The 21,099-nt window shown below is 32.6% G+C and overlaps 3 protein-coding genes across 20 annotated transcripts in view; 1 reads left to right on the top strand and 2 right to left on the bottom strand.

Annotated features, from left to right (window-relative positions):
- The window catches only part of ATP8A (ATPase phospholipid transporting 8A1), a 26,036-nt gene extending 14,561 nt beyond the window's left edge, over positions 1-11,475 (bottom strand). For 3 of the 11 annotated variants that reach the window (XM_035867003.2, XM_085656910.1, XM_035867002.2), the window contains exons 1-2: positions 2,622-3,116; positions 58-448 (exon numbers count right to left, since the gene is read on the bottom strand). In XM_035867003.2, coding sequence (XP_035722896.2) covers positions 58-448; positions 2,622-2,663 — 433 coding nt within the window. In that variant the 5' untranslated portion in view covers positions 2,664-3,116. Of the gene's footprint in view, positions 1-57; positions 449-2,621; positions 3,117-3,192; positions 3,347-10,272; positions 10,589-10,818; positions 11,054-11,360 lie in introns of those variants that run through there. The other 8 variants (XM_035867004.2, XM_085656915.1, XM_085656913.1 and 5 more) reach the window with 7 other exon arrangements.
- cmb (combover) lies at positions 7,902-18,672 on the top strand. Of its 7 annotated transcripts, none has more exons than XM_035867015.2 (18): positions 11,542-11,704; positions 11,769-11,962; positions 12,399-12,510; positions 12,589-12,728; positions 12,833-12,931; positions 13,032-13,145; positions 14,026-14,421; positions 14,502-14,810; positions 14,887-15,129; positions 15,241-15,370; positions 15,432-15,569; positions 15,662-16,106; positions 16,878-17,000; positions 17,079-17,330; positions 17,411-17,582; positions 17,927-18,115; positions 18,242-18,361; positions 18,431-18,669. In XM_035867015.2, the coding sequence occupies exons 2-18, from the start codon at positions 11,807-11,809 to the stop codon at positions 18,605-18,607; spliced, it is 3,315 nt and encodes a 1,104-aa protein (XP_035722908.1). In that variant the 5' UTR covers positions 11,542-11,704; positions 11,769-11,806; the 3' UTR covers positions 18,608-18,669. The 7 variants fall into 7 exon arrangements, with proteins under 7 accessions (XP_085513044.1, XP_035722908.1, XP_035722907.1 ...); XM_035867014.2 differs by having other exon boundaries at positions 12,393-12,510; positions 18,431-18,668; XM_085656918.1 differs by lacking the exons at positions 11,542-11,704; positions 11,769-11,962 and adding an exon at positions 7,902-8,013 and having other exon boundaries at positions 12,393-12,510.
- Positions 17,999-21,099, bottom strand: LOC118441947 (uncharacterized). Of its 2 annotated transcripts, XR_014982166.1 has the most exons (4): positions 20,211-21,098; positions 19,259-19,408; positions 18,225-18,347; positions 17,999-18,137 (listed from the first exon to the last, which is right to left on the bottom strand). XR_014982166.1 is itself a non-coding variant. In XM_035867031.2 (2 exons), exons 1-2 carry the CDS (start codon positions 20,626-20,628, stop codon positions 19,080-19,082), a joined length of 747 nt encoding a protein of 248 aa, XP_035722924.1. In that variant the 5' UTR covers positions 20,629-21,099; the 3' UTR covers positions 18,958-19,079. The 2 variants fall into 2 exon arrangements, 1 of the variants encoding a protein (XP_035722924.1); XM_035867031.2 differs by lacking the exons at positions 17,999-18,137; positions 18,225-18,347 and having other exon boundaries at positions 18,958-19,408; positions 20,211-21,099.

Raw genomic sequence — 21,099 nt, 5'->3', positions numbered from 1 at the left:
GTTATTGTTGTTTCGTATGAAATAGACGAAGGAAATAATAAAGAATAAATAATATACCTTCCGAGTTTAATTCAGATGCAGGTGCTTCCTGAAGTTCGATATGTTCCCGAGTTCTTCCTCTTACGTTACGACGCAAAACGGGATCGAGACGAAGGCCGATATTATCGACATTATCGATATTTCCTAAATCGATTGGACTACCAACGATATAGGGTCCAACGTTAGGTTGATTGTCCTTTGAGACTTCGTCGGCAATACGCGTACTGTTACTTGTCGTTGGTGATGATAAAGTACCGTTGTTACGGATTAAATCGCTGCTGTTGTGCGATGGTGTGCCGTCCATATGAGGGATGGAAGAAAGGTCTGGTGGTGTATAAGGTCGCAACGGACCAGGACTGGGAACCCTCGGGTTCCCCCTGCCGGGTGGTTGCATTGAACGAGCTGGAGCCTAAAACGAACAAACACCAGGAACGTTCGTCATTAGGATGATTCGCTAATTACGTAAGCTTTGCCTTTGAAATTTGAGACTTGAGTAAAAATTATAGTCGTACATATGTATGTATCTATGCATGTATGTATGTATGTAAGTGTATGCGTGTCCTTCGTACAAGGGCTACAATATTTTTTTGATTAATGATTTGAAAACGAAAAAGAAAAAACTTCTCGTTGAAAAAAAAAGAAAAAAGAAAAAAAAATTATGTATTATATTATAACACTTATATTACATATTTAAATGCGTTATCGTCGTATTTTTACAATCGTAGTTAATGGTTTAGGATAAATCTCATGACTCATTTAATATATACGTAATAACCTTTGACATTGCAATGAAATTTATCGACAAAATTGAAAAAAAGAAAGTAATATATATAAAAATGTAGATAAATATGAAAAGATAGATAAATATGTATTTTATGACGTTATTTCTTTTTATGTAAAAAAAAAAAAAAAAAAAAAAAAAAAAAAAAAAACAAAAGAGAACTTTTATATATCGATTTATTCAAATAAGCATTGCAGATATGTATATGTAAGTATATATATATTTTCAAGCACTCAGTAGAAACAGCTAGGTACGAAAGCATCATCATCAATGTATGAATGTATTATTAACAAACGAAATAACTCATATTTATCGAGTAAATTATTCTTTGTGAACGACACATACCGACGTTTTGTCATAGAAGAATACCATATAAAGATAAAATTTATAAAAGTCTAACTTAATTTGATAATTTCTCGATAGTTACTTTTATTGCCCTTATAAATATATATTATGTTAGCAGAAAAGATCTGACTATATTTTTAGACATTTATTGTACGCTACTCGTGAATAATAATTAATAATTATAAACGTAAAAGGTTCATTTAGGTTTTTACGTTAAAACTATTTAGTAATTTACTAATAGCAAATAAAAAGATCATTATTCTAAATGTTTATTATAATAATGACGATTGATTAAAAATATAGAGTACGTTTCTTTTTTCTTCTTTTTTTTCTTTTCCTCTTAAAAATCAAATACAAGCATTTTATCTATCTAATCGGCTGATGTGCATTTTGTAAATATTAAAATCAAATTAGATTACATGTACACACCTCCTATGCAAAAATTGGTCAAGTAGACACTCACAACGAATCGTTGTATTTTCTTTTCTTTTCTTTTCGTTACAATTTCGAGATAAATTTTAACGCGATATTCGTGGCCTTCGGAGCTCGCAGGTGAAAATAGAACACGGAAACGCGACCACCGCAAGTGCAGCGATAGCGATCTTCTTCGTTCTAAATGCCACAACCGGTCGTAGCTATTATTTTCATTCGGATGAGCGATCTCAAGACACGACACATCCCGAATGACGAATTTTTAAAAATTGTTAAAAAATATTATTTTCAAAGCAAATTTTTTTTTTTTTTTAATATATATTTAACAATGTAGATGGCAACAACATATAAAAGATATGTTATAAATCTATAAAAAGATAAAAAGGAATTATAAAAAGTGGGACAAAAATTCACGACAATTATAAAAAAAAGAAAAAAAAACCTCTTTTGCAAGTGATAAATTATTTTCATTAACGTTACGAAACATTTCTTTGTTCAGATAATAATTAAATGACAGAATATCGATAAATGACATTTAGTGTATTCCTTCCGATGAAAGTGCTGACTAGTCAGTCAGCTAGCCACCTATCCAGCCAGACAGCGAGCCAACTCGACCCTTATCTATGTATATATGTATTATGTATGTATATATGTATGTATGTATATATGTATGATGTAAGCGCGTGCAAATAGCTAGAATGACATACCGCTCATTTACTTATGGTAATTTTTCGGAAAGAAAAAAAAAGAGAAACAAAATAGGGGAGGAAAGCTCGTAATCGATCTACCGTGCGGTGGTCTCACTTTGTAATTGGAATAGAAGAAACTTTCGAGTATGGGGCAAAAGGAAAAACAAAATAAAAGTTTGAAGAGAGAAAGAGAAAAAAGAAAATAGAAAGAGAGAGAGAGAGAGAGAGAGAAAAAGAAAAAAAAGAGAGAGAGAGAGGAGGGGGGAGAGAAATAAACGTGAGCAAAATTGTATTCCTCCGAAGAACAAAAGAAAGGAGGATGAATTTTTACTCACTACGAGCAAGCGATTCGTCCGAAGTGTGTTTTTAAATGGCATCCTTCCTCCGATAACTTTTACGATCCTGATCACAACAAATCTAATGTCGTTCCTATCGGCCCGCCAATGACGCCAGCGTTCGGAAATAAGTCATTCTCCCTGTCTTGAGCCTTGCCAAAGCAACTAAACTCGAAACACGTGGGCACGTGCGGTATATTGTTGGAAGAAATTTTATGCCACGGAAAATGTACATACATACATGGCTCGTCACCTGGACAACCTAAGTCCTCCTCGTTAAAAAAGCCTTTTTGAAATCTCTCGTTTTAAATAACAGAAATGAATTTATTTAAAAACATTTTTCAACAAGAAAGGAGTAAACCAACGTCCTTTGTGTAAATGTAAAATATTTCTGACACATTGTCCTTGTGAAATTTTACGACGACGACGACGACGACGACGACGACGACAACGACAACGAAAACGACTAACATTTTCGCATTTCATTCGTAATTGGAAAATCCTTGAGAAATAACAATTTAATATCGTTACGTTCTATAATAGATCCTTTAAATTCAACGAAGATCCTTACTTTAAAAAATTTTTTTTTCTTTTTCTTCCTTTCTTTTCTTTTCTTTTTTTATAACGAAGAAAACGAGGTATTCTTATCTTTGGATAATCGCACTCGAACGGCACGTCTCACTCGCGCGTGTTCGACAAAACTGACACGCCGCTACTGGTCGCGGCGTCATTCGTTGACTAGCCGTGAAAAAGACCGAAGAAATTTCTAACGAATCAGGAGAAAGAGAGAGAGAGAGAGAGAGAGAGACAGACAGAATGAAATAGAGGGAGGGTCCTTCCTTCGATATTCTCCTCTTGGATATAAAAACGAAAAGTCGCAAAGCCTTCCTTGCTGTCTTTCGTGATAACTGATGTAAAAGAAACGTCGACAACGACGACAATGACGACGACGACGGACATCATGGAACACACAGCAAAGACTAATGTTTTTTCACTAACATGAAAAGTCACTGTATAGATACATATGTGCAACTTGATATCGTGCACTTCGTCGACCGATAGCGACATGACGATAAAAGGGAATACGATCGATTTTACCGTAAAAGAAAGAAAAAGAGAGCTAGAGTTAAAGCTAAAGAGAGAGAGAGAAAGATAGAGAGAGAGAGACAGAGAAAATTCGAAGAAGCTTGCAATCCAATCATATCAATCGATCGAATCTTGTTTGATTGTTCTGAAAATTTTCGAACTTATATAATAAATCAATATAAAAAATTTCGAGGAATCAAGAAAGTAACACTTAATACTTCCGAATTCATTGTATTGTATGTATCTAATCAAAAGATAACATACGTGTTTTATCATTTGTTTATCAAACTTTAAACAAATATAGTATCGATGAACTCATTGCACGCAACAATTCGTTTGTCACAGATTCTTAAAGTGAAATATGCGATAAAACTTCCGAGAATATGCTGTAAAAGTTCGAAAAAAAAGAAAAAGAAAAAAATTGAAAAGTTGTTTTATGGGATCCCCTCGATCGGGACTCCCCAAATATGACAAGTATAAGTCAAACATTTAGGGACATTCTACGCATGTAGTTTATGAATACAAAATTTATTCTTATTGTTATATTATAAATACAGTTTTATCTATCTATACAAGGAGTGCACACTAGTTAAAATACATATTTATATTCCATTTTTGCATGAAGCATAAATAATTGAGATTCCCTGGTAACAAAACAATTTAAACAATTCTATTAATATGTTTATTTTTTGATAAGTATTACTTTATAAAGGTCATATCAACAAGATAAACGTTCGTACGAAGAAACAATTATCTTCTGTATTATTAAAAAAAATATCGATTTTCAGTGTATTAAGAGGGAGAAAAAAAAACCTTGCGCTTCTTGTATTCTAACTTTTTTCAGACGAACGTAAATTAATTATTAATGTTAATCGATTTTTTTATTTAATCAGCATTGATATTATCGAATTTCTCGAAGAAAAGAATTCAATATAGAAAAGTCCAAAGCTAACGAAATCAATTTGGGACAACGTATTAAACAAGTATACGTATATATCTACGTAAAATAGAAGTATATTATGTGATGTGTAATAAAAGATAGAGTCAGGACACGAAAGCTTAAATGTGATAAAATCGAAGATTTCGAAGGACGAAAATAAAGAAATAGAAGCTATCTATCACGAACAATCTCACAAAACTCCATCATTCCAAGAGACGTTATGATTACATTGATTAATTCATCGTAACAAAAAGATTCGAGGAAGACATAGATACGAATATAATAGATACATATCGAAATATAACACAAACCAACGTTGATGTATCGATAACAAATTGCTTCGTGGTTACCGAGTATCGTGAAAATTGCCTACAACTAGTCAAATACTAAATAATTGAGAAGGATCGATCGTGTTTGATTATTAGGTCTGAAATACCACTGCCATCAATAATAGTGTATTAAAGTTCAATTAAGTTACTTTTATTTTGTTTCCTTTTTTTTTTATCCCTATCTTAGAGGTCAATCGCCGAAGGATGCCCTTTAAAGGAACAAGGATATCTCTCAAAGGATATCACGCTTGGTAATCGTGAAAATGTCAATTCTCTAGAGTGTCGTTAATGCGGATGTTCAATCGTGCAAAGTGATTATTACTTTTCTTTGAATGAAAACAGGTTTCTACGTGTAAATATGTATTTTAGTATATATATATATGCATACGTACATATTAAATATTCTCAACGCAAGAGAAAATCCCTTTTGGTTGTATATTCCAGTTAGAATGTATAAATGAGTTAAGATTTAATTGAATTTACAATCATGAAAATATATCTGCTGATAGACCGGGAAACGAGAAAAATAAAAAAAATAAAAAAAAATAAAAAAAATAAAAAAAGAAAACGAAATAAAAAGAAAGAAATAAAATTATGATTTGATTTCTACTCGATTGCCTCGGATCAGAAATGAATAAAAAGCAAAGGAAACAAAACAAAAAAAAAAAAAACAAAAAAAAAGAAATAAAGAAATAAAGAAATAGAACAAATATTGTCTTGTGATCCATCGATTAATCGATTCGAATTTTAAGGATTTCTCGTATAATTACCACGAATTATATATAAAATATGATAAACCATGGTAAATAAGGCGTGGCATCTTTATCTCGAAAATAAGGCGTGTACCGTGTATCTTTGTGTTTGCAATTGGTAACAAACGATGTCGGATCCTCGATAGAAAAAACATCTACATAATAATACCGCACCCTTCCTCTGAATTAGAGTTTTCGTGCCACTCTTTTCATCGTCGAGAACGACACAGTTCTATAAATCATATTCTACAAAATCTATACATACAGATATATAGATATATTCAAAGACAATAACGATAAGTCGGCTTTAGGCTTGATCCAACGGGAATTTCAATTCGAATCGAAGGTATTAAAAATAACCAAAACTATATATATATATATATATATATATATATCAATTTTTTTTCGATTAGATACAGATATAACTCGCAACAATGAATTCATATAAGTTTAGATTCCTATTATTCATTCATTCAAATCCTTGCGTGATCGTTCTCGTTATTTTGAATATACTTTGCGCCCCAATCGTAAGGTAAGGCCTTTATCAAGTATATTTGGGGTGAGAGTACTCTGTCGTGTCTCTGGCCACTCCCTCAAAAAAATAACATGATTAAACGCACTTCGTATATCTTTCCATTACTTCCCCTATCTACTATCACAACACTATTATTCACCTCTGTTTCCCTTTTTTTTCTGTTTCTGTCCTTCATCGTCGACAAGACTAATGAAAAGTGATTGTCATTCAACTAGGTGAGGCATCATATAAACAGATAATGTTCGGTTAGAATCGTATTCATAAATTGACCATCGATCCTTGAAAAATAACGATGGTCAACGTAGATATATATATATATATATATGTGTATATATATATATACACACATATATATATATATATACCTTTAGCTTGATCAACGAGTTTGGCACCGAAAAAAGTACTGGATTTCAGTTATTCCGGAAATTAAGAACGAACATTCGATGGTATCTAATCGGTCGAAAATCGATCTATAAAAGTTCCATTGAAACAAATGATATAAATAATAATAAAAAAAAAAAAAAATAGGAGGATTCTGTTTATTCCTATTATGCAATGGACGTTACGTTGTTCCAACCTATTAAATAGATTGCAACGAATTCCATTGCATCTTTTAACCCTCTTATACGATCCTACCGAGTTAGTAGAACACAGTTGGCACGTCCGAGAGAGTGACTTTCTAATTGCCAGAAGAGTGACGAGAATGTATATAAAGTACCGGCGAAACAGGTTGCACCTAGATATATATATATATATGTATATGTAAGTATGTACATATTCGAATCGCGTGGACTTCATAGCGGTCAACCAAACGGGCTATAATTTATTTCTGTAAACACCGAAAGTCGTCAAAATGCCAGCCGTTCATACAATGTCATTTGCTTTCATATTTATAGTTTACATACGTACATACGTAAAATTACGGATACATCTGTAAGAGAGGATTACGAAGATTCGATAATCTCTGGCGATCTTTCGTTCCTTTGATGATGTGACTCGAGAATGAAGAGTTAAGGAAATTCCGGTTAATATAATCTATTTGTTTTGGCAGCCAATTATTTACGATATACACGTAGTACGTTGATCGTGTTGTAAGTCCTATCAACAATAGGACTTCGTGTATTTGACCGACTTTCACTTTCAGCATTAAAAGCTTTTTAGTTTCCTTGACGGTTCTAGGACATCATACAGAAGTCATATAGACGAGTTCATTATTTTGATTTTGATATTACATTGACTTCGAGATATTTTCATTGTCTAATTTAATTTAATCATAAAACTAGAAATTAATGGTAAGACGTAATCCAAAGGTTCTTTATCAACGGAGAACAATGAGAAGGTACGAGATGTCGATTTGGTAAAAAAAAATCAGCTCTCTCTTTCTTTCTCTTTTTATGCTAGGCCAGCGGGAACTTACGAAAAGGATTTTCGGACTCCCGTCTTTCAGACTGTTCCCATTCTTTGTAAAAATAACCCGTACGAATTGGGTCAGACGGAATGAAAAGCTGGCCGGTGCTCGGTGAGTGATATATAATCGCACGCACCTTGAAAAATCCTCGTACGATGTGTTACTCGATCTCGCTATTAAAACTATAAATAAAGCAAAAGGAGTGTAACGAAACAAAGATTCGTCGAACGCGTTCATTCGCGTCCGAATAACATACGTAGTATGTCGTCCAACGATATTTTTAGTGTAAACTTTCTGGGGACGACTTTTTGCTTCTCTCAAAAATCAACACATCGTATAAAAGTGTGTATACGTACACATACACACACACACACGTGCGCGCGAACTTTATGTACGTATTATTTTTATTTTTCTCAGACATAAAAATTTTCACACTGAAAGCAATGATGATAAAAATCTCATGCGACATTTCGCGTTAAAACGTGCTAGTAAAAGAGTGAAGTAGTAATAATAAAAATGTCTTGAACTCGTCACGGAAGTTAATTTCACGTGAGAGAAAATCATAACCGTGAAAAGAGGACATGCGATAGAACGGATCACGTAAAGCTTCCGGATTTAACGTGCCTAACACACACTGCTATCGATTATATACTTTAGTTTAAAATATAAAAGCAAGACCTTCTGTGAGACATACAGTATATACACACACGGAGATGTGTTACATATATATATAGCAGAGAGGAGACAGATGAGGGTTCTCGTGAATGAAGTAAAAGTCAGCCGGACATATCGACTTTTCTCCCTGGTTTTACATTTATGTCTCTATATTTATGTACACTTAACTTTCATCTATATGCATAATATACACACTTATGTATGTACATACCTGTATATGTATGGGAATAATAAAACGTGTCGCGTTCGCACGTGCTCGATCACGTTCAAACATCACGACATACCGTTTTAAGGGAACTCTCAAAAGACACTTTGGAGGGCTAGGGCTTGTTCGAGGTAGGGATCGATGCATTATGCAACAAGTAGTTAGTCTTAAGTGCAATCGCCGTTATACTTTCTCGACCTCGAGGTTCGGCATATAGCGATTACATGGGTGTCGTTCTAATTAAGGATCAAAAATTCCAGATAAGTCGTTAGCATCGTGCTCAACAGCTGATTCTTCCACTATCGTTTCGTAAATCTAATTCCAGGATAACGAATTGATTATCACGATATTTTGAATATATATATATATATATATATATATATATATACATACGTATCCGAAAGAGCATTCCATTGATTTGATACAAATTAATCCAAAAAAATATATAATTATGATTCTTCTATGATCACTTTGTCAACTGATCGTCCTATGCTTGATCGATCTTGAATGAAATATTATGTCAACATTGTTGAACATATACGAAATAAAAATGTTAATGTGCAAATCATAAGTGATATATGCAATAAATGTACATGTACATCAAAAGTTTTCCATGATATAATATCGCAAATCTCGTTGCTATTTTCATTCCTTACATAATTTAAGACACCACGATGCCGTGGTACGTCGATCTCTAGACATGGTAAACTCAGCAGTATATCCTTGGTGCTCTCTCTCTCTCTCTCTCTCTCTTTCTCTCTCTTTCTCTCTCTCTCTCTCTCTCTCTCTCTCTTTTTCCCTCCCTCTCTCTCCCCCTTCTCTCTTCCTCTTTCGCTCTTCGCTCTTCGATGTTAAATACAAATGATGAAAGTAGAGACTCTATACGTATAAATAAATATAAAGGTCATGAAAGTAAACTCGGCAAATGATCCTTGAGAGAAAGAAATAAACTTTCACATAAAGATATTTTTTTTCTCGTCGACAATAGTGACTAGATTAGTTATATTCTGTCTTTATTGTACTCTGCGATTTTCTCGTAAAATCAATTTATAATATCGATCAATATGTTAAATCTTGAACTAGTTTTTAAATAATCTCCCTTGTAACGCGAAATAACTTACAATTAGGTTTAATCGAGAGGTTAATAAGGTTCCGTCTATAACGTAATACTGGTAGGAAGTCGAGTCTATTATGACAGAGAAGCACGTGCTGCTCGAAAACTGATCAAGATTTTTTTTATAGAAATGAAATTCACTAGTTGCTTTCGCACTTCGTACTACGATTACTATGATTAACACGTATCTTGCGAAAATATTGTAATAAATTCGTAGGAACAAAATATCGGTTTTTCTTTAAAAAAAAAAAAAAAAAAAAAAAAAAAAAAAAAACGAATAGAACAGAAAAGGCAAACAAAAAACAGAGAACAAAAACACGGTATTCCATGTGATTTCATTACATAAGTTGTCACGATATAAATGTCTCATGGTTTTTCTTTGGAATATTTTGATTTTTAAAAAATGTTTTTTTTATAACAAAATGTTCGACCTAACCTCAAATCCTCTCCCTCCTCCCTCTCCTTTTTCACTATCACACTCTTTCTATCTCTCTCTTTCTCTCACTCTCTCTCTGTTTTTCTTTTTCTCTTGTTTTCTTGTTCTATCGTGAAAGAAGAGAAATAAGTGTGAGAATTATCGATATAAACAAAGAAATATAGAACTCACCAATATGGAGCTGTGCGTTCCGAGATGACTATACTATCATAGGCATGTCGCCAGCTCGTCAGCATTTCACAGATAGTAAGAGATTAAAAAATGTGGAATAAAAGGATCCTAAGGAAAATGCGCGCACGCACACTGTTGCACGCACGCTACTAACCAGCGAGTGAGCAAGTGAAAACATACACAATGTCGCAGCCCGCGCGTGCTTACGAACGCTCGCAATCGCCGCGCAAAACTGTCTCTTGCCCCAACACGTCTCTCCCCCCTCTCCAACCACTAGCCGTGCGCATCGGACAGGTAAGACCGGTGCTCGAGGAGAGGGAATAACATCGAAGAGTTTGAGGGTAGGGACGAAGAATACGAGAACTTGTGATGACGTTACTTATACTAACATTCGTTAGTCTCTTTTTTGTCTTTTGTTTGTTTCTTTCTTTTTTTCTTTTTCTTTTCTTTTTTTTGTTGTTTTTTTTTCTTCAAAGCCTATAATTATTTTCATAAAAATTTGCATTAACCATAAACTTCATTCATTTTTACAAATGGATACTATACCTTACACAGCTGCCATTCATATTCATCTCGTATTTAAACTCGGCTACTCTCTGCTATACCCTTTGTAAAATAAACATTCTCCGCATTTGCTCTGTAGACGTTCACTGCATGTATTATTTATTATTAAAAACGGCTTGGCTATATGGCGCGAAACGACGCCATCTTCGTAATCCAAATACATCCTACTTCAGATCGAAGAGCAGTATGAACAACGGCCGTTAATAGATGGCGGCACCTAACAAAAAAAAAATGAAATTATTTTTTCAACAGTTTAATCGTTGGTGTAGCAACTGACGATTCCCTTCGTCTGAACAGTGATTATTTTCCGAAGAATTAATAATTATTATTTTTATATATATTAGCGATTAAAATTTATTCCGAGATATTTTTCTACTTGTATATGTGTGTGTGCGTATGCGAACGTGTCCTAACGATTGTTAGAACTACAAAGTTTATAAACGAAACGTAAACTTTAACATATTTGTTAATATTCTTTGTACATTCTTCAATGAATTAATCGTGTACGAAAAGAAAAGTCGTGCTTTTTTAACCGGCAGGAACATCACAGCAAATAAACAAAATGTCAATCTGTATTTAAAAATGGCCGCAGACCGGACTGCTGTTAGATCAGTGTTCTAAAGTCGCAGCCAATGTACTGCTGATCATTGCAACGAATGCGTCAATGGCCTAACTTTATTTATAGTAATCAATTCTTTTTATTAGCCTGCCAACTACTTTGACGTAAGACATTCTTGGATGTAGTTACATATTTTCAAAGTGGTCAATCTATCGCTCGAAACATTCCTTTCTTCAGTTGTAAATTCGTTTCACTCTTCAGTGTATGTGGACATTTTCTTTATAGCCACACTTAAGAAAATAATACGATGTAAGTTGCATTTATATTATGGACCGCTGGTGTACGATACTTCAATAAAAATTGTGTTTTAAAGTATATGAGCGATTGTACGAAGACATACAAAACGAAGATATGTCGTCAGGCATGAACGATGGTCCCCGTAACACAGGCACTCTTCCAAAAAGTAACAGAAGAAGCGACAGAAACAGAGAACGATCCGCCGCTAATCAACAAATGGCTAATCGTTCTGCTTATCACAGACATGTACAACAGCATTCTAACAATTTGGTATTAATCTATATACTATCTATAGTTAATAAATTTTATTTAATATATTCTTATAGTTTCATTGCATATATAATGAAAAAGTTAGAGAACAACTATATATAGCTTTCTTGATATTAACTATAAGTATACTGGCCATGTAAGAATCAATAAAAGAATATAGTAGAAGCTGTTTTTTCTAATATTGGAATGTAACCAATAGAAGACTATGTTTCTGCTTATTTTATGCCAGCCATACTTTACTATTTAGGATGTAGTCTATTAATATACTGTTGAGTAGTGGGGTGATACTTGTTCTAAGAATACAATATGTGGAAAGCTGTTACTTTAGCGTGGTTGAGTCGTCTGTACTGAGCTGTCCTAGACTTCGTGTAAATTGTAATAGTTCAATTAGATTTGGATATTTAAAACTAGAATTTAACTTGATTGTTAGTTCCAGCTTGATTGGCAACTTGTAAGTGAAAGAGGACCTTTAAGAACGACAAAAAATAGCAATACCAGATCAGTTTCATCACTTCCTTCTACGTCTTATCAGGAAATATCCGAATTTGGTAGGTGTCCAGAATTTTCTAGAAAATAATTATTCTAACGAGTTTTATCACTATGTTATATAATATTTTTTAATACAGTATCACATAGTGGTGGACGACATTGCAATTATTCGACTGAGGATTGTACATCTTGGCCAAAAATGGTATTACCAACGGAGTCTCAGGCACAATCACCCTCATGTTTGCAGGGAAGTAAACCAACCAATGTTGATAAAATGGTAATAAGAATTTCATTTTGTTATATATGAACTTTACATAATAATGAACTTTATAAATCTATTAAGAAACAAATTTTTTACTAAAAAATTAAATATCTTTTTAGCCTGATAGAAATCAAGTGGAAAGTCGTTTAAATCAAATTCGTGATTATATTGGAATTACTTCAACGATGATGGACTCACTTAGTCAATCTAGTGATCCAGTAAGTATAACGTATTTCTAACTATTGAAAGCATGCTATATTTTTTCTTTTTTACTCAAACATTTCTCCATGTTCATTGTCTACTATAAATCTACTGTAGCGAGCTCAAACCCAGAATGAAAAATTAAGCAGAATGGTGGAGGACCTTCGTGACAGTGAAACAAAATTGGCGAAACTTTTGGAAACATATCACAATCATGGGATTACAAATCAGGTTATTGGCACAAAACTGTAACATGACTTTAAATAACTAATATCAGTGGCATGCTCTTCTCATTTAGTAATAATATGAACCGCAAAAGCAATTGAAAGAATATTTTTTATTTTAATATTTATATATATGTATATATAGAGAGAGAGATTCTACTTCTTATTTCTTATATACAATCTCCGCCTCAATTTATTATCTAATTGACAATTTATTATCTATTGACAATCGGTTAAATAAAATATTTTAATCCAGATTATACGTACATTCAAAACTTATACTATTATAAACTTGAATTTGTTTCAAAAAAGTATGTTTGGTTCAATTTTCTTGTTTTATTATTTCAGGAATATTTGACATATATATATAACTTTATAAATATCAAACTTAATTTCTATATTTTTAGATTATGAATAGAAAATTTATATGACTAAGATCTTGGATATACGTGTTCCTTCTTCTTAATTTTTGAAATGTTCGAGAGTACCGGGCACCACTCATGTAGCTTTTGTGTCGTCGATTAGTGATATTATTCCCCTTATACTATGGATCTTCTATTTAATTTCTTATGTCATTAAATTCACGTTATTTACTTCTTCTCATGTTGCTGCGCGATTTCTAAGCGTGACGATTCTTGCCTCTATCCCGTAATCTGCTTCTAGATTGTAGGATTCGTGAAAAGAGTTGGGCCCTTGAGTGGTCTGGATTGGGGCTTTTCACTTTCGGAGCAACTGTTCTGGAATACTCCAGAATGCTCCACAAAAATGTCTATATACAACATTAGGAATGGAGGTGCTCGTCCCTTCACTTGGCCATCATGCAGCAACAAATTCTCAAATATCTATATGGCTATTATTAATCATAATTTTGTATTATTTTATCACAGAATGGCGATAGTGGAAAAGAGGATGGGGACGAAAATACTGATACCAGTAGAGAAATGATATTACGTAGAAAAATGGAGGAATCTCAAAGAAAACTTGTACAATTGCAGGAATATCATGCAAATTTAGTTGGAATGCAACATCGTGTTAGGGAAAGATTAAATGAAGCTCGACAAGCCCAACAAGTTTTATTGCAACAAGAAAATCAAGCTGCTGGAACTTCTTCATGGGAAGGCAATAATCGTTTGGTTGCACCATTACCAACAAATGTTGAAGAATTACAATCAGAAACAGCTGCATTAAGAGGTAAACTTACTCAGTTACAGAGCAAGAAAAAGCATATGGACCATCTTTTAGCTGAATTACAAGTTGTGGAAATGTCAGACAGAGCCAGTTGTGTTAGTATGTTTTAGTATGTGATTTTATTTTGATAAAAAAAAAGTTTTATCCTATTATAATTTTTTTTCTTTATATTTAGAGCTCTGATGGCTCTAGGAATGTGACTAGAGATAAAGCAGCAGAATTGGAAGCTATGAAAGCACAACTCAATCACTTAAAAGCTTTAATGGAAGAAGCTACAAGAGTCAGAGAATGTCTAGATTCTACATCAGAGCCTGAACCTGATGTGGATGTTAATGGTGAAGCAGCAGAAGAAAATGAATCCCAGGAGGAAGGTGCTAGTTTATGTAGCTCGAGTAATGCATTGGAAAATCAAATTGATAATGACGATGTAAATCGTGAAAAAACTAGGAATTCTAGACACAGACCTACTGTTGAAGAAGTTCAGGTATGAACATAATAAGTGATTCATTGATAAAGTATCATATTAAACAAAATTATATGTTTTATTATTTATTTACTAGGCTGTTACAAGAGAATTGAAAGAACAATCTGCATTATTGCAAGCAACTCGAGCGGAGTTACAGCGTTTAAAACAACCATTAGTAACTTCTACTATTCATTCCCCACCAGTATCTATTTTTCCTGGATCCACACCACCTCCTTCATTGATAGGAGTTAATATTGAAAAAAAGCAAAGCAATAATGTTAGTGATATTCAACCAGTTCAAACAAAAAGACGCCAGATAGAAGATTTTGTCAAAAAAGTAATCTACCTATTTTTTATATTGTTATATTATTAATCATAACTATACGTATCTGACTTTAATGTCGTCACTAATTTTTTTAAATTAATTTTATTATGTATTGAAATATAGGATCAAGGTCAAACATCTAGTATTAATCGCAATGTTGGTAATACAGATCTGAATAGTCACAGAAGTTCTAGTTCACGTATTAGTCATACAGGTACACCTACAAATGTGTGGCCTCCAATTGCTACTGCAGGCAAGTATGAAATATCTTAAAAATCGAATATTAGTTTTTATTTAATTTAATATCTATATAGGTGGCTCTGGTGAACAAAATATAGATGAAATGTTAGACAATTTGATGGATATAGGTCCTCAAACAACAGCTATCGAAAATGGATTTACAGGAAATTATTGGGGATATCCACCACTACCTATGAATCAATCACAACATGGTAATATAACAAAGATTTTTATTAATCATTTTAATATCAAATGAAATATTTAATTAATAATTAAGTCATTGATACCTATTATTTTAACATAGGTTCTGCGGAGTATTATCACAATTTGTTATTAAATTCTCAAGTGCAGCAACTCCAAGTACAGCAACTTCAAGTAATGGGTACAACTATACAACAATGCTGTCAATTATTGTGGGTACAACAACGGGAATTGCAATCTATGCGTACAGCAATTACTCAACTGCAATTACAGTTAAGACAATCTCAAGCAGTACAAAGAAGCAATAATTCCGAAAATCAGGAAGAATATTCTAATCTAAGTCGCAGTGTGCATCATCTTGCTGATACATTAGATGCAGCATTACCTCCAAGTTCTTCTTTACCAAATCTTGTTTCATTACCTAATACTTCTCCTGCACTTTCTCATTCAGTAGTAGGTACTAATTCTCAACAACATCAACAACAACAATTGAACAATCAAGTACCACCTGGAAATAGAGCAAACAACTACTGGGATAACTTTCGAAGGTAATCAAAGCCTTATATACATAAATTTAGCAGAAAAAATATAAATTATAGGATTATAAAAAAAAAAGAAAAAATTATTCAAATTTTTTAGAACTATATTTATTGAGATTTATATACGTATATATGGTGTAACAAATGACTAATTGTAAGACCTTATTAACGTTTGAGTAAAATTTTACATGATTTTGAATCATTATAAAAAATATCCATCAAAGTATATGTTATTTCTAACAGAAATTTATCAACACCATTGAGTTAGTACCTCCTCACTGACAAGGTTGCACATTATCATCTTTTGTGTTTCTTTATATCTAATGTATTATCATATTTAATAATAAATTCCACGATCTATACTTTTTACTTATTACTCTCCCCTTTTACTTATTATTGAAACCATTTGCACCAAGTATTTGTCATTTGTTTAGTTACAAGCACTGTGGTTAATGACCACAATACTAATTAGTATTGTGGAAAATACATTTTTTAGGAAAATACGTTGGTAGGTAATACAAGGGTATGTAATTGAATTGCCAACGAATTTTTCATAAAATAGGATGTTCCATCAGTTTAATTATAACCATTAATAATGTGCATGTAATTAAAATTATAATCATAATAAATTTTTGTGATGGTGACCATTATACTAAACAGGAGTGTGTTGTAATTCTGATGAAAACTAGATTTGTTATAACTACTGAGTTTTTTAGCATTATAAACATGCTTTTAAAAAAAATAATAATTGTACTTATACTGCATTTTCAATTTTTTCAGTTACTCGAGACAAAACTTACTGTCTGGAAGTGCGAAAACAGTAACTGATTCTACTACAGCATCCATTTCAAATTCTACTACTTCTGCAAATAGTGCAAGTAGTGCAGTTCACACTTCTCTTGGGTACGTAATTATATTGTAATAAGTAATAAATATATATGCCTTTTTTTGAATTAATCTATAATATCTTTTTGTTTTCAGGAAGGATAAACGAAATCGCGAACAGGGAACAGATAATTTACCTTTACCATCATTAATGATAGCAGAAACACAGTATTCGTTAAATCTCCAACAACAATCTAATTTACAGCAACAAGAAAGAGAAAATACTACAATGAGAAGTAATATCATAACAAATGAAGTATCACAAGTTGACAATTCGGGAGAAGAAGCCCATAGCTCATTTAGACTCCCACATGCAACTAATGATGAAAATTTTTTACATAATTTAAGGTAAGCTATAATTAAATAATTATAAAAAATGTTTATAAATTGATAAAATTTTAACAAGTTTGTCATATGTGTCTAAACAGTCCTGAAATGAGAGAAGTAATTAGGTCACTCGTTGTAGCTAATAAGAAGAGACCTGACAATTTAGTAACGATTTTAAAAGAGATTACGGCTATAAGCGAAGACAAAAGACTTCCTCTTTTATTGATAAGTCTCCGTTTCTTGCAAGATACACAACCACTACAGAATGCTCAGGTATAAATATCTTTTTATATTTGCATAATTTTAATATTATAAAATATCTATTTTTTTTTTTGTCTACATTTTTTATTTTATTCAAACTCTTTCCCGTTGAAGTTCAAAGTATATTCAGTATAATATAAATAAAAGATAAGTTACGGACTAAAGTTTCCAGTAATAATCCAAATAATCCTATGGATTAAGGTTTTCAAGTTATAATTAATTGAACGTACGTCACTCGTTGTGTGAACAAAAATAATTCGAAACGAAAGAATATCTGCGCCGACAACTGTTACGATGGGAAAGAGTTAAATTAATTAAGATTCATTAAAAATTAATTAATTAACATATGTAAACAGAATGAAGCAGCTGATCAAACAGGGAGTGATAGTTGTCGATCAAGTGACGAAGATTCAGACGTCGGTGCTATATTAGGTTTTAATTTGGAAAATCAGTGTTCATTAAATGAGTTAGTTGCATCAACTCATGCTGGTTCTTCATCATCTCCTATGGCACAAGTTCCATTAATAGATCGCTTAGAAATACTTGTAAGTAGCTATTAAAACATATCTAAAAAAAAGTTTGTTTTTATTTCATGCAAAATATAAGAATTTAATGTAGTCTGTGTTTAGATATAAAAAATAATGTTATGTATACTTATTCATTATGTTTAGACATCGAGTTCTCCTGACAACGACAATGCTTCTGCTTCAGCATCTGCTCTTAAACCAGGTTGCAATGAAGATTTAGCAGAAGCTGATCAATCAAGATCTGAATCTTCTGGCAATCAACAAGTAAATTATTGTTACATTAATACAAAAGAATTTTTATATGAAATATTTAATTTTAAATGTTTCTCATAGATTCATCACAATGAAGAAAATAATGAACAAATGCAAGACGATGTGACATTATCGTTAGGAGCAGCCTTAGGGACTTTAGAAAGTGCCCTAGTAGAAAGTGATGAAGATGAAACAACTGCAAAAGATGAACATGACAGAGGCAAATTAACTACTAGACGATACCGTCAGTGTTATTAATCAGTGACTGTATAATAAGTATTTATTTCATTATATTTACTATTGCAGAGTTTTATGAACTTTCAAAAGCTGCATAATATATAAAAGCTTCAATATTAATTAAAATACTGTGTATGTATTTTATTTTTTATATAAATATCAATATTTATGGAAAATAAATTACATACACATATTTAAGCAATTGAAAGCCAATCTAATTAATGAGGTAAATTTTTTGGTAATGTTTAAGCAGTGAAAGTTGTCTTTATATTTAATACTTCATGTTCAGTATGCATTCAAGGATGTATACTACAGGATATATTTAACAAAAAAATAAACTTTTATCTATCAAAAAGTAAATATTTATTTTGATCCACACGAACAGAGCAATGACATATTGGGGAGAGGATATAAATATGTAACAAAGAATATGGTCTTCAATACAAATGTAATGTGAAAAGATATGAAAAACGGTTTAAGTTAAAGAACCTAATTAAAATTCCGTTTCAATATCATGTTTTGCAAATTGTTGTTGTCTATAATGATGATATATGGAGCATCCATGAGTCTCGAACAATAATTCCCCAAGTTCCACACTGCTGTCACTCGACTTAGAATCATTGCTTGGTGATAAATGTCTATAATCTGCATTACATATTAAACTATGATTACCTGCTGCCCTGCAGCAGCTTTCAGTCATAACCAAGGAATGATCCAAGGTTTTATCGTTGATAGAATTTAAGCATAATGACGTTGACTCATAATGCATTGTGGCCAATCCATAGTTCTTTGCATTCCCTGTACCATAGTAAACGCAGCTGCCTCTGAAACGAAACCCACTAACTTATCAACTAATTTGATTAGTAATCTCCTATGCCATCCATTGCATCGGTAGATTGTATCCTTACCAGTACAAAAAGACCAAACATATTAATAGTTTCACAAGGTTATGAAAAAATTTTGCATCTATCTTTTCCACCACATACCATTTACCCACTGTAAAGTAGAAGGCAGGATGCAACAGGCTTTAAAATAAATTCAATGTCTGGGTCAACTGCAAATATCTGTAGTCAGATGTAAATACAGTAGCCCGTAAATGAAAGCTAATTTGATATTTTCCTTTCCAAGGTAATATGTAAACGGTAAATGTTAAAAATTTTATTGTGAAAATTAAGTGCATAGCATTTGGTACACATTCATCTATCTTATGTATACGTGTATACATAGGTAACTTTAAGTGCAAATAATTTTAAAATGTGCAAAAATGTATAGTATAATGAAATTTTTACGACATACAGTGACTAAAATATAATAGCAAGCGTTTGAATAAGCTTGCAAAATATTTCAATTACATTGAATAATAAATATTAATGTTTTCAAACAAAGTTCCTCCGTTTAAATAATCTCCCGCGTCGAGAAAATAGATTCGAACAGAGACCTCTAACAAGGATTGTTTGAAATACGTATGAATACGAATTGGAACAAGACACCGCTACTATTTATTAACGAACGACTAATAATATACGCATGTTCTTCCTTACTATCACTTGATGTGTAAGCAGTTGTTAAAATTTAAAACGTACTCTCATTGCTCGAGATTCCCAAAAACATATAACTTTCCTACCTTTACGACATTTTTTCAATTCTATAGTTGAACCGCTATCGTTATTGGATCGTTTCCGGTTCCTGCGTCGCGTCGTGTCGGCGCCATGGACCGCCTGTTGTTGCTCCGTCGGTGATAAACAATGGTATTGCTGTCTATTGTCGACCTCGTGCCACCTCCTCAACGACGTCTCTGGAATCACGTAATGGTTATTCAGACGGCATGACGCCGCAGAATAGTCATATTCATCATCATCCGTTTCCATAGCTGAACCGTAATGGTTACTCGCGATACTAGGTGCACTGCTGTCGCTATTACACTCATTAATATGATCAAACATATTTTCTCTTGTACAGAGAGGTACGTAACCGTAATACGCGCTAGACGATACGTAAGACGCCATCCTCGTGTTATATAGAGCGTCGCTCGCAACCGCCATTTTTCATAAAATTGTTTTCAAAACAAATTGAAAGCTAAAGATAATATATTCGTACTACTGATCCTAGTACAACGCGGGAATGCTAATTTATGCGTATTTGTCGAAGAAATAAAAAAAACACCACACAACGATATTACTTCACAACACTCAACCGAGGAGGCGCGATGAATGAGGCTTGCGTCCAAAACCGAACATACTCGAAGTCCGTTCGATTCTATTCGGGCTTATTCGTTTTTAGTCGGTTAGTTTCACTTCATTTGTTTATCTCCCCTCACTTACAATGTAATTCTTTCGGCGACACAAATTTTCCAATCGCGAAAAAATTACATTAATAATTATTGTCATTTGTTTTCAGAATTATTATTATATATGTTTGTAATTTTTTCCAATTCAGAAAGAATCAGCCTTAAGTATATTATAATCTAAAGATTTTTCAAACTGAACTCGATTAAATTTTTAACAGCACTGTTA

The sequence above is a fragment of the Vespa mandarinia genome, chromosome 5 (assembly GCF_050613455.1).
Source record: "Vespa mandarinia isolate Hongniang chromosome 5, ASM5061345v1, whole genome shotgun sequence".
NCBI lineage: Eukaryota > Metazoa > Arthropoda > Insecta > Hymenoptera > Vespidae > Vespa > Vespa mandarinia.
The sequence above is the reverse complement of the archived record's forward strand: the minus strand, read 5'-3'. Positions and strand labels throughout refer to the sequence as shown.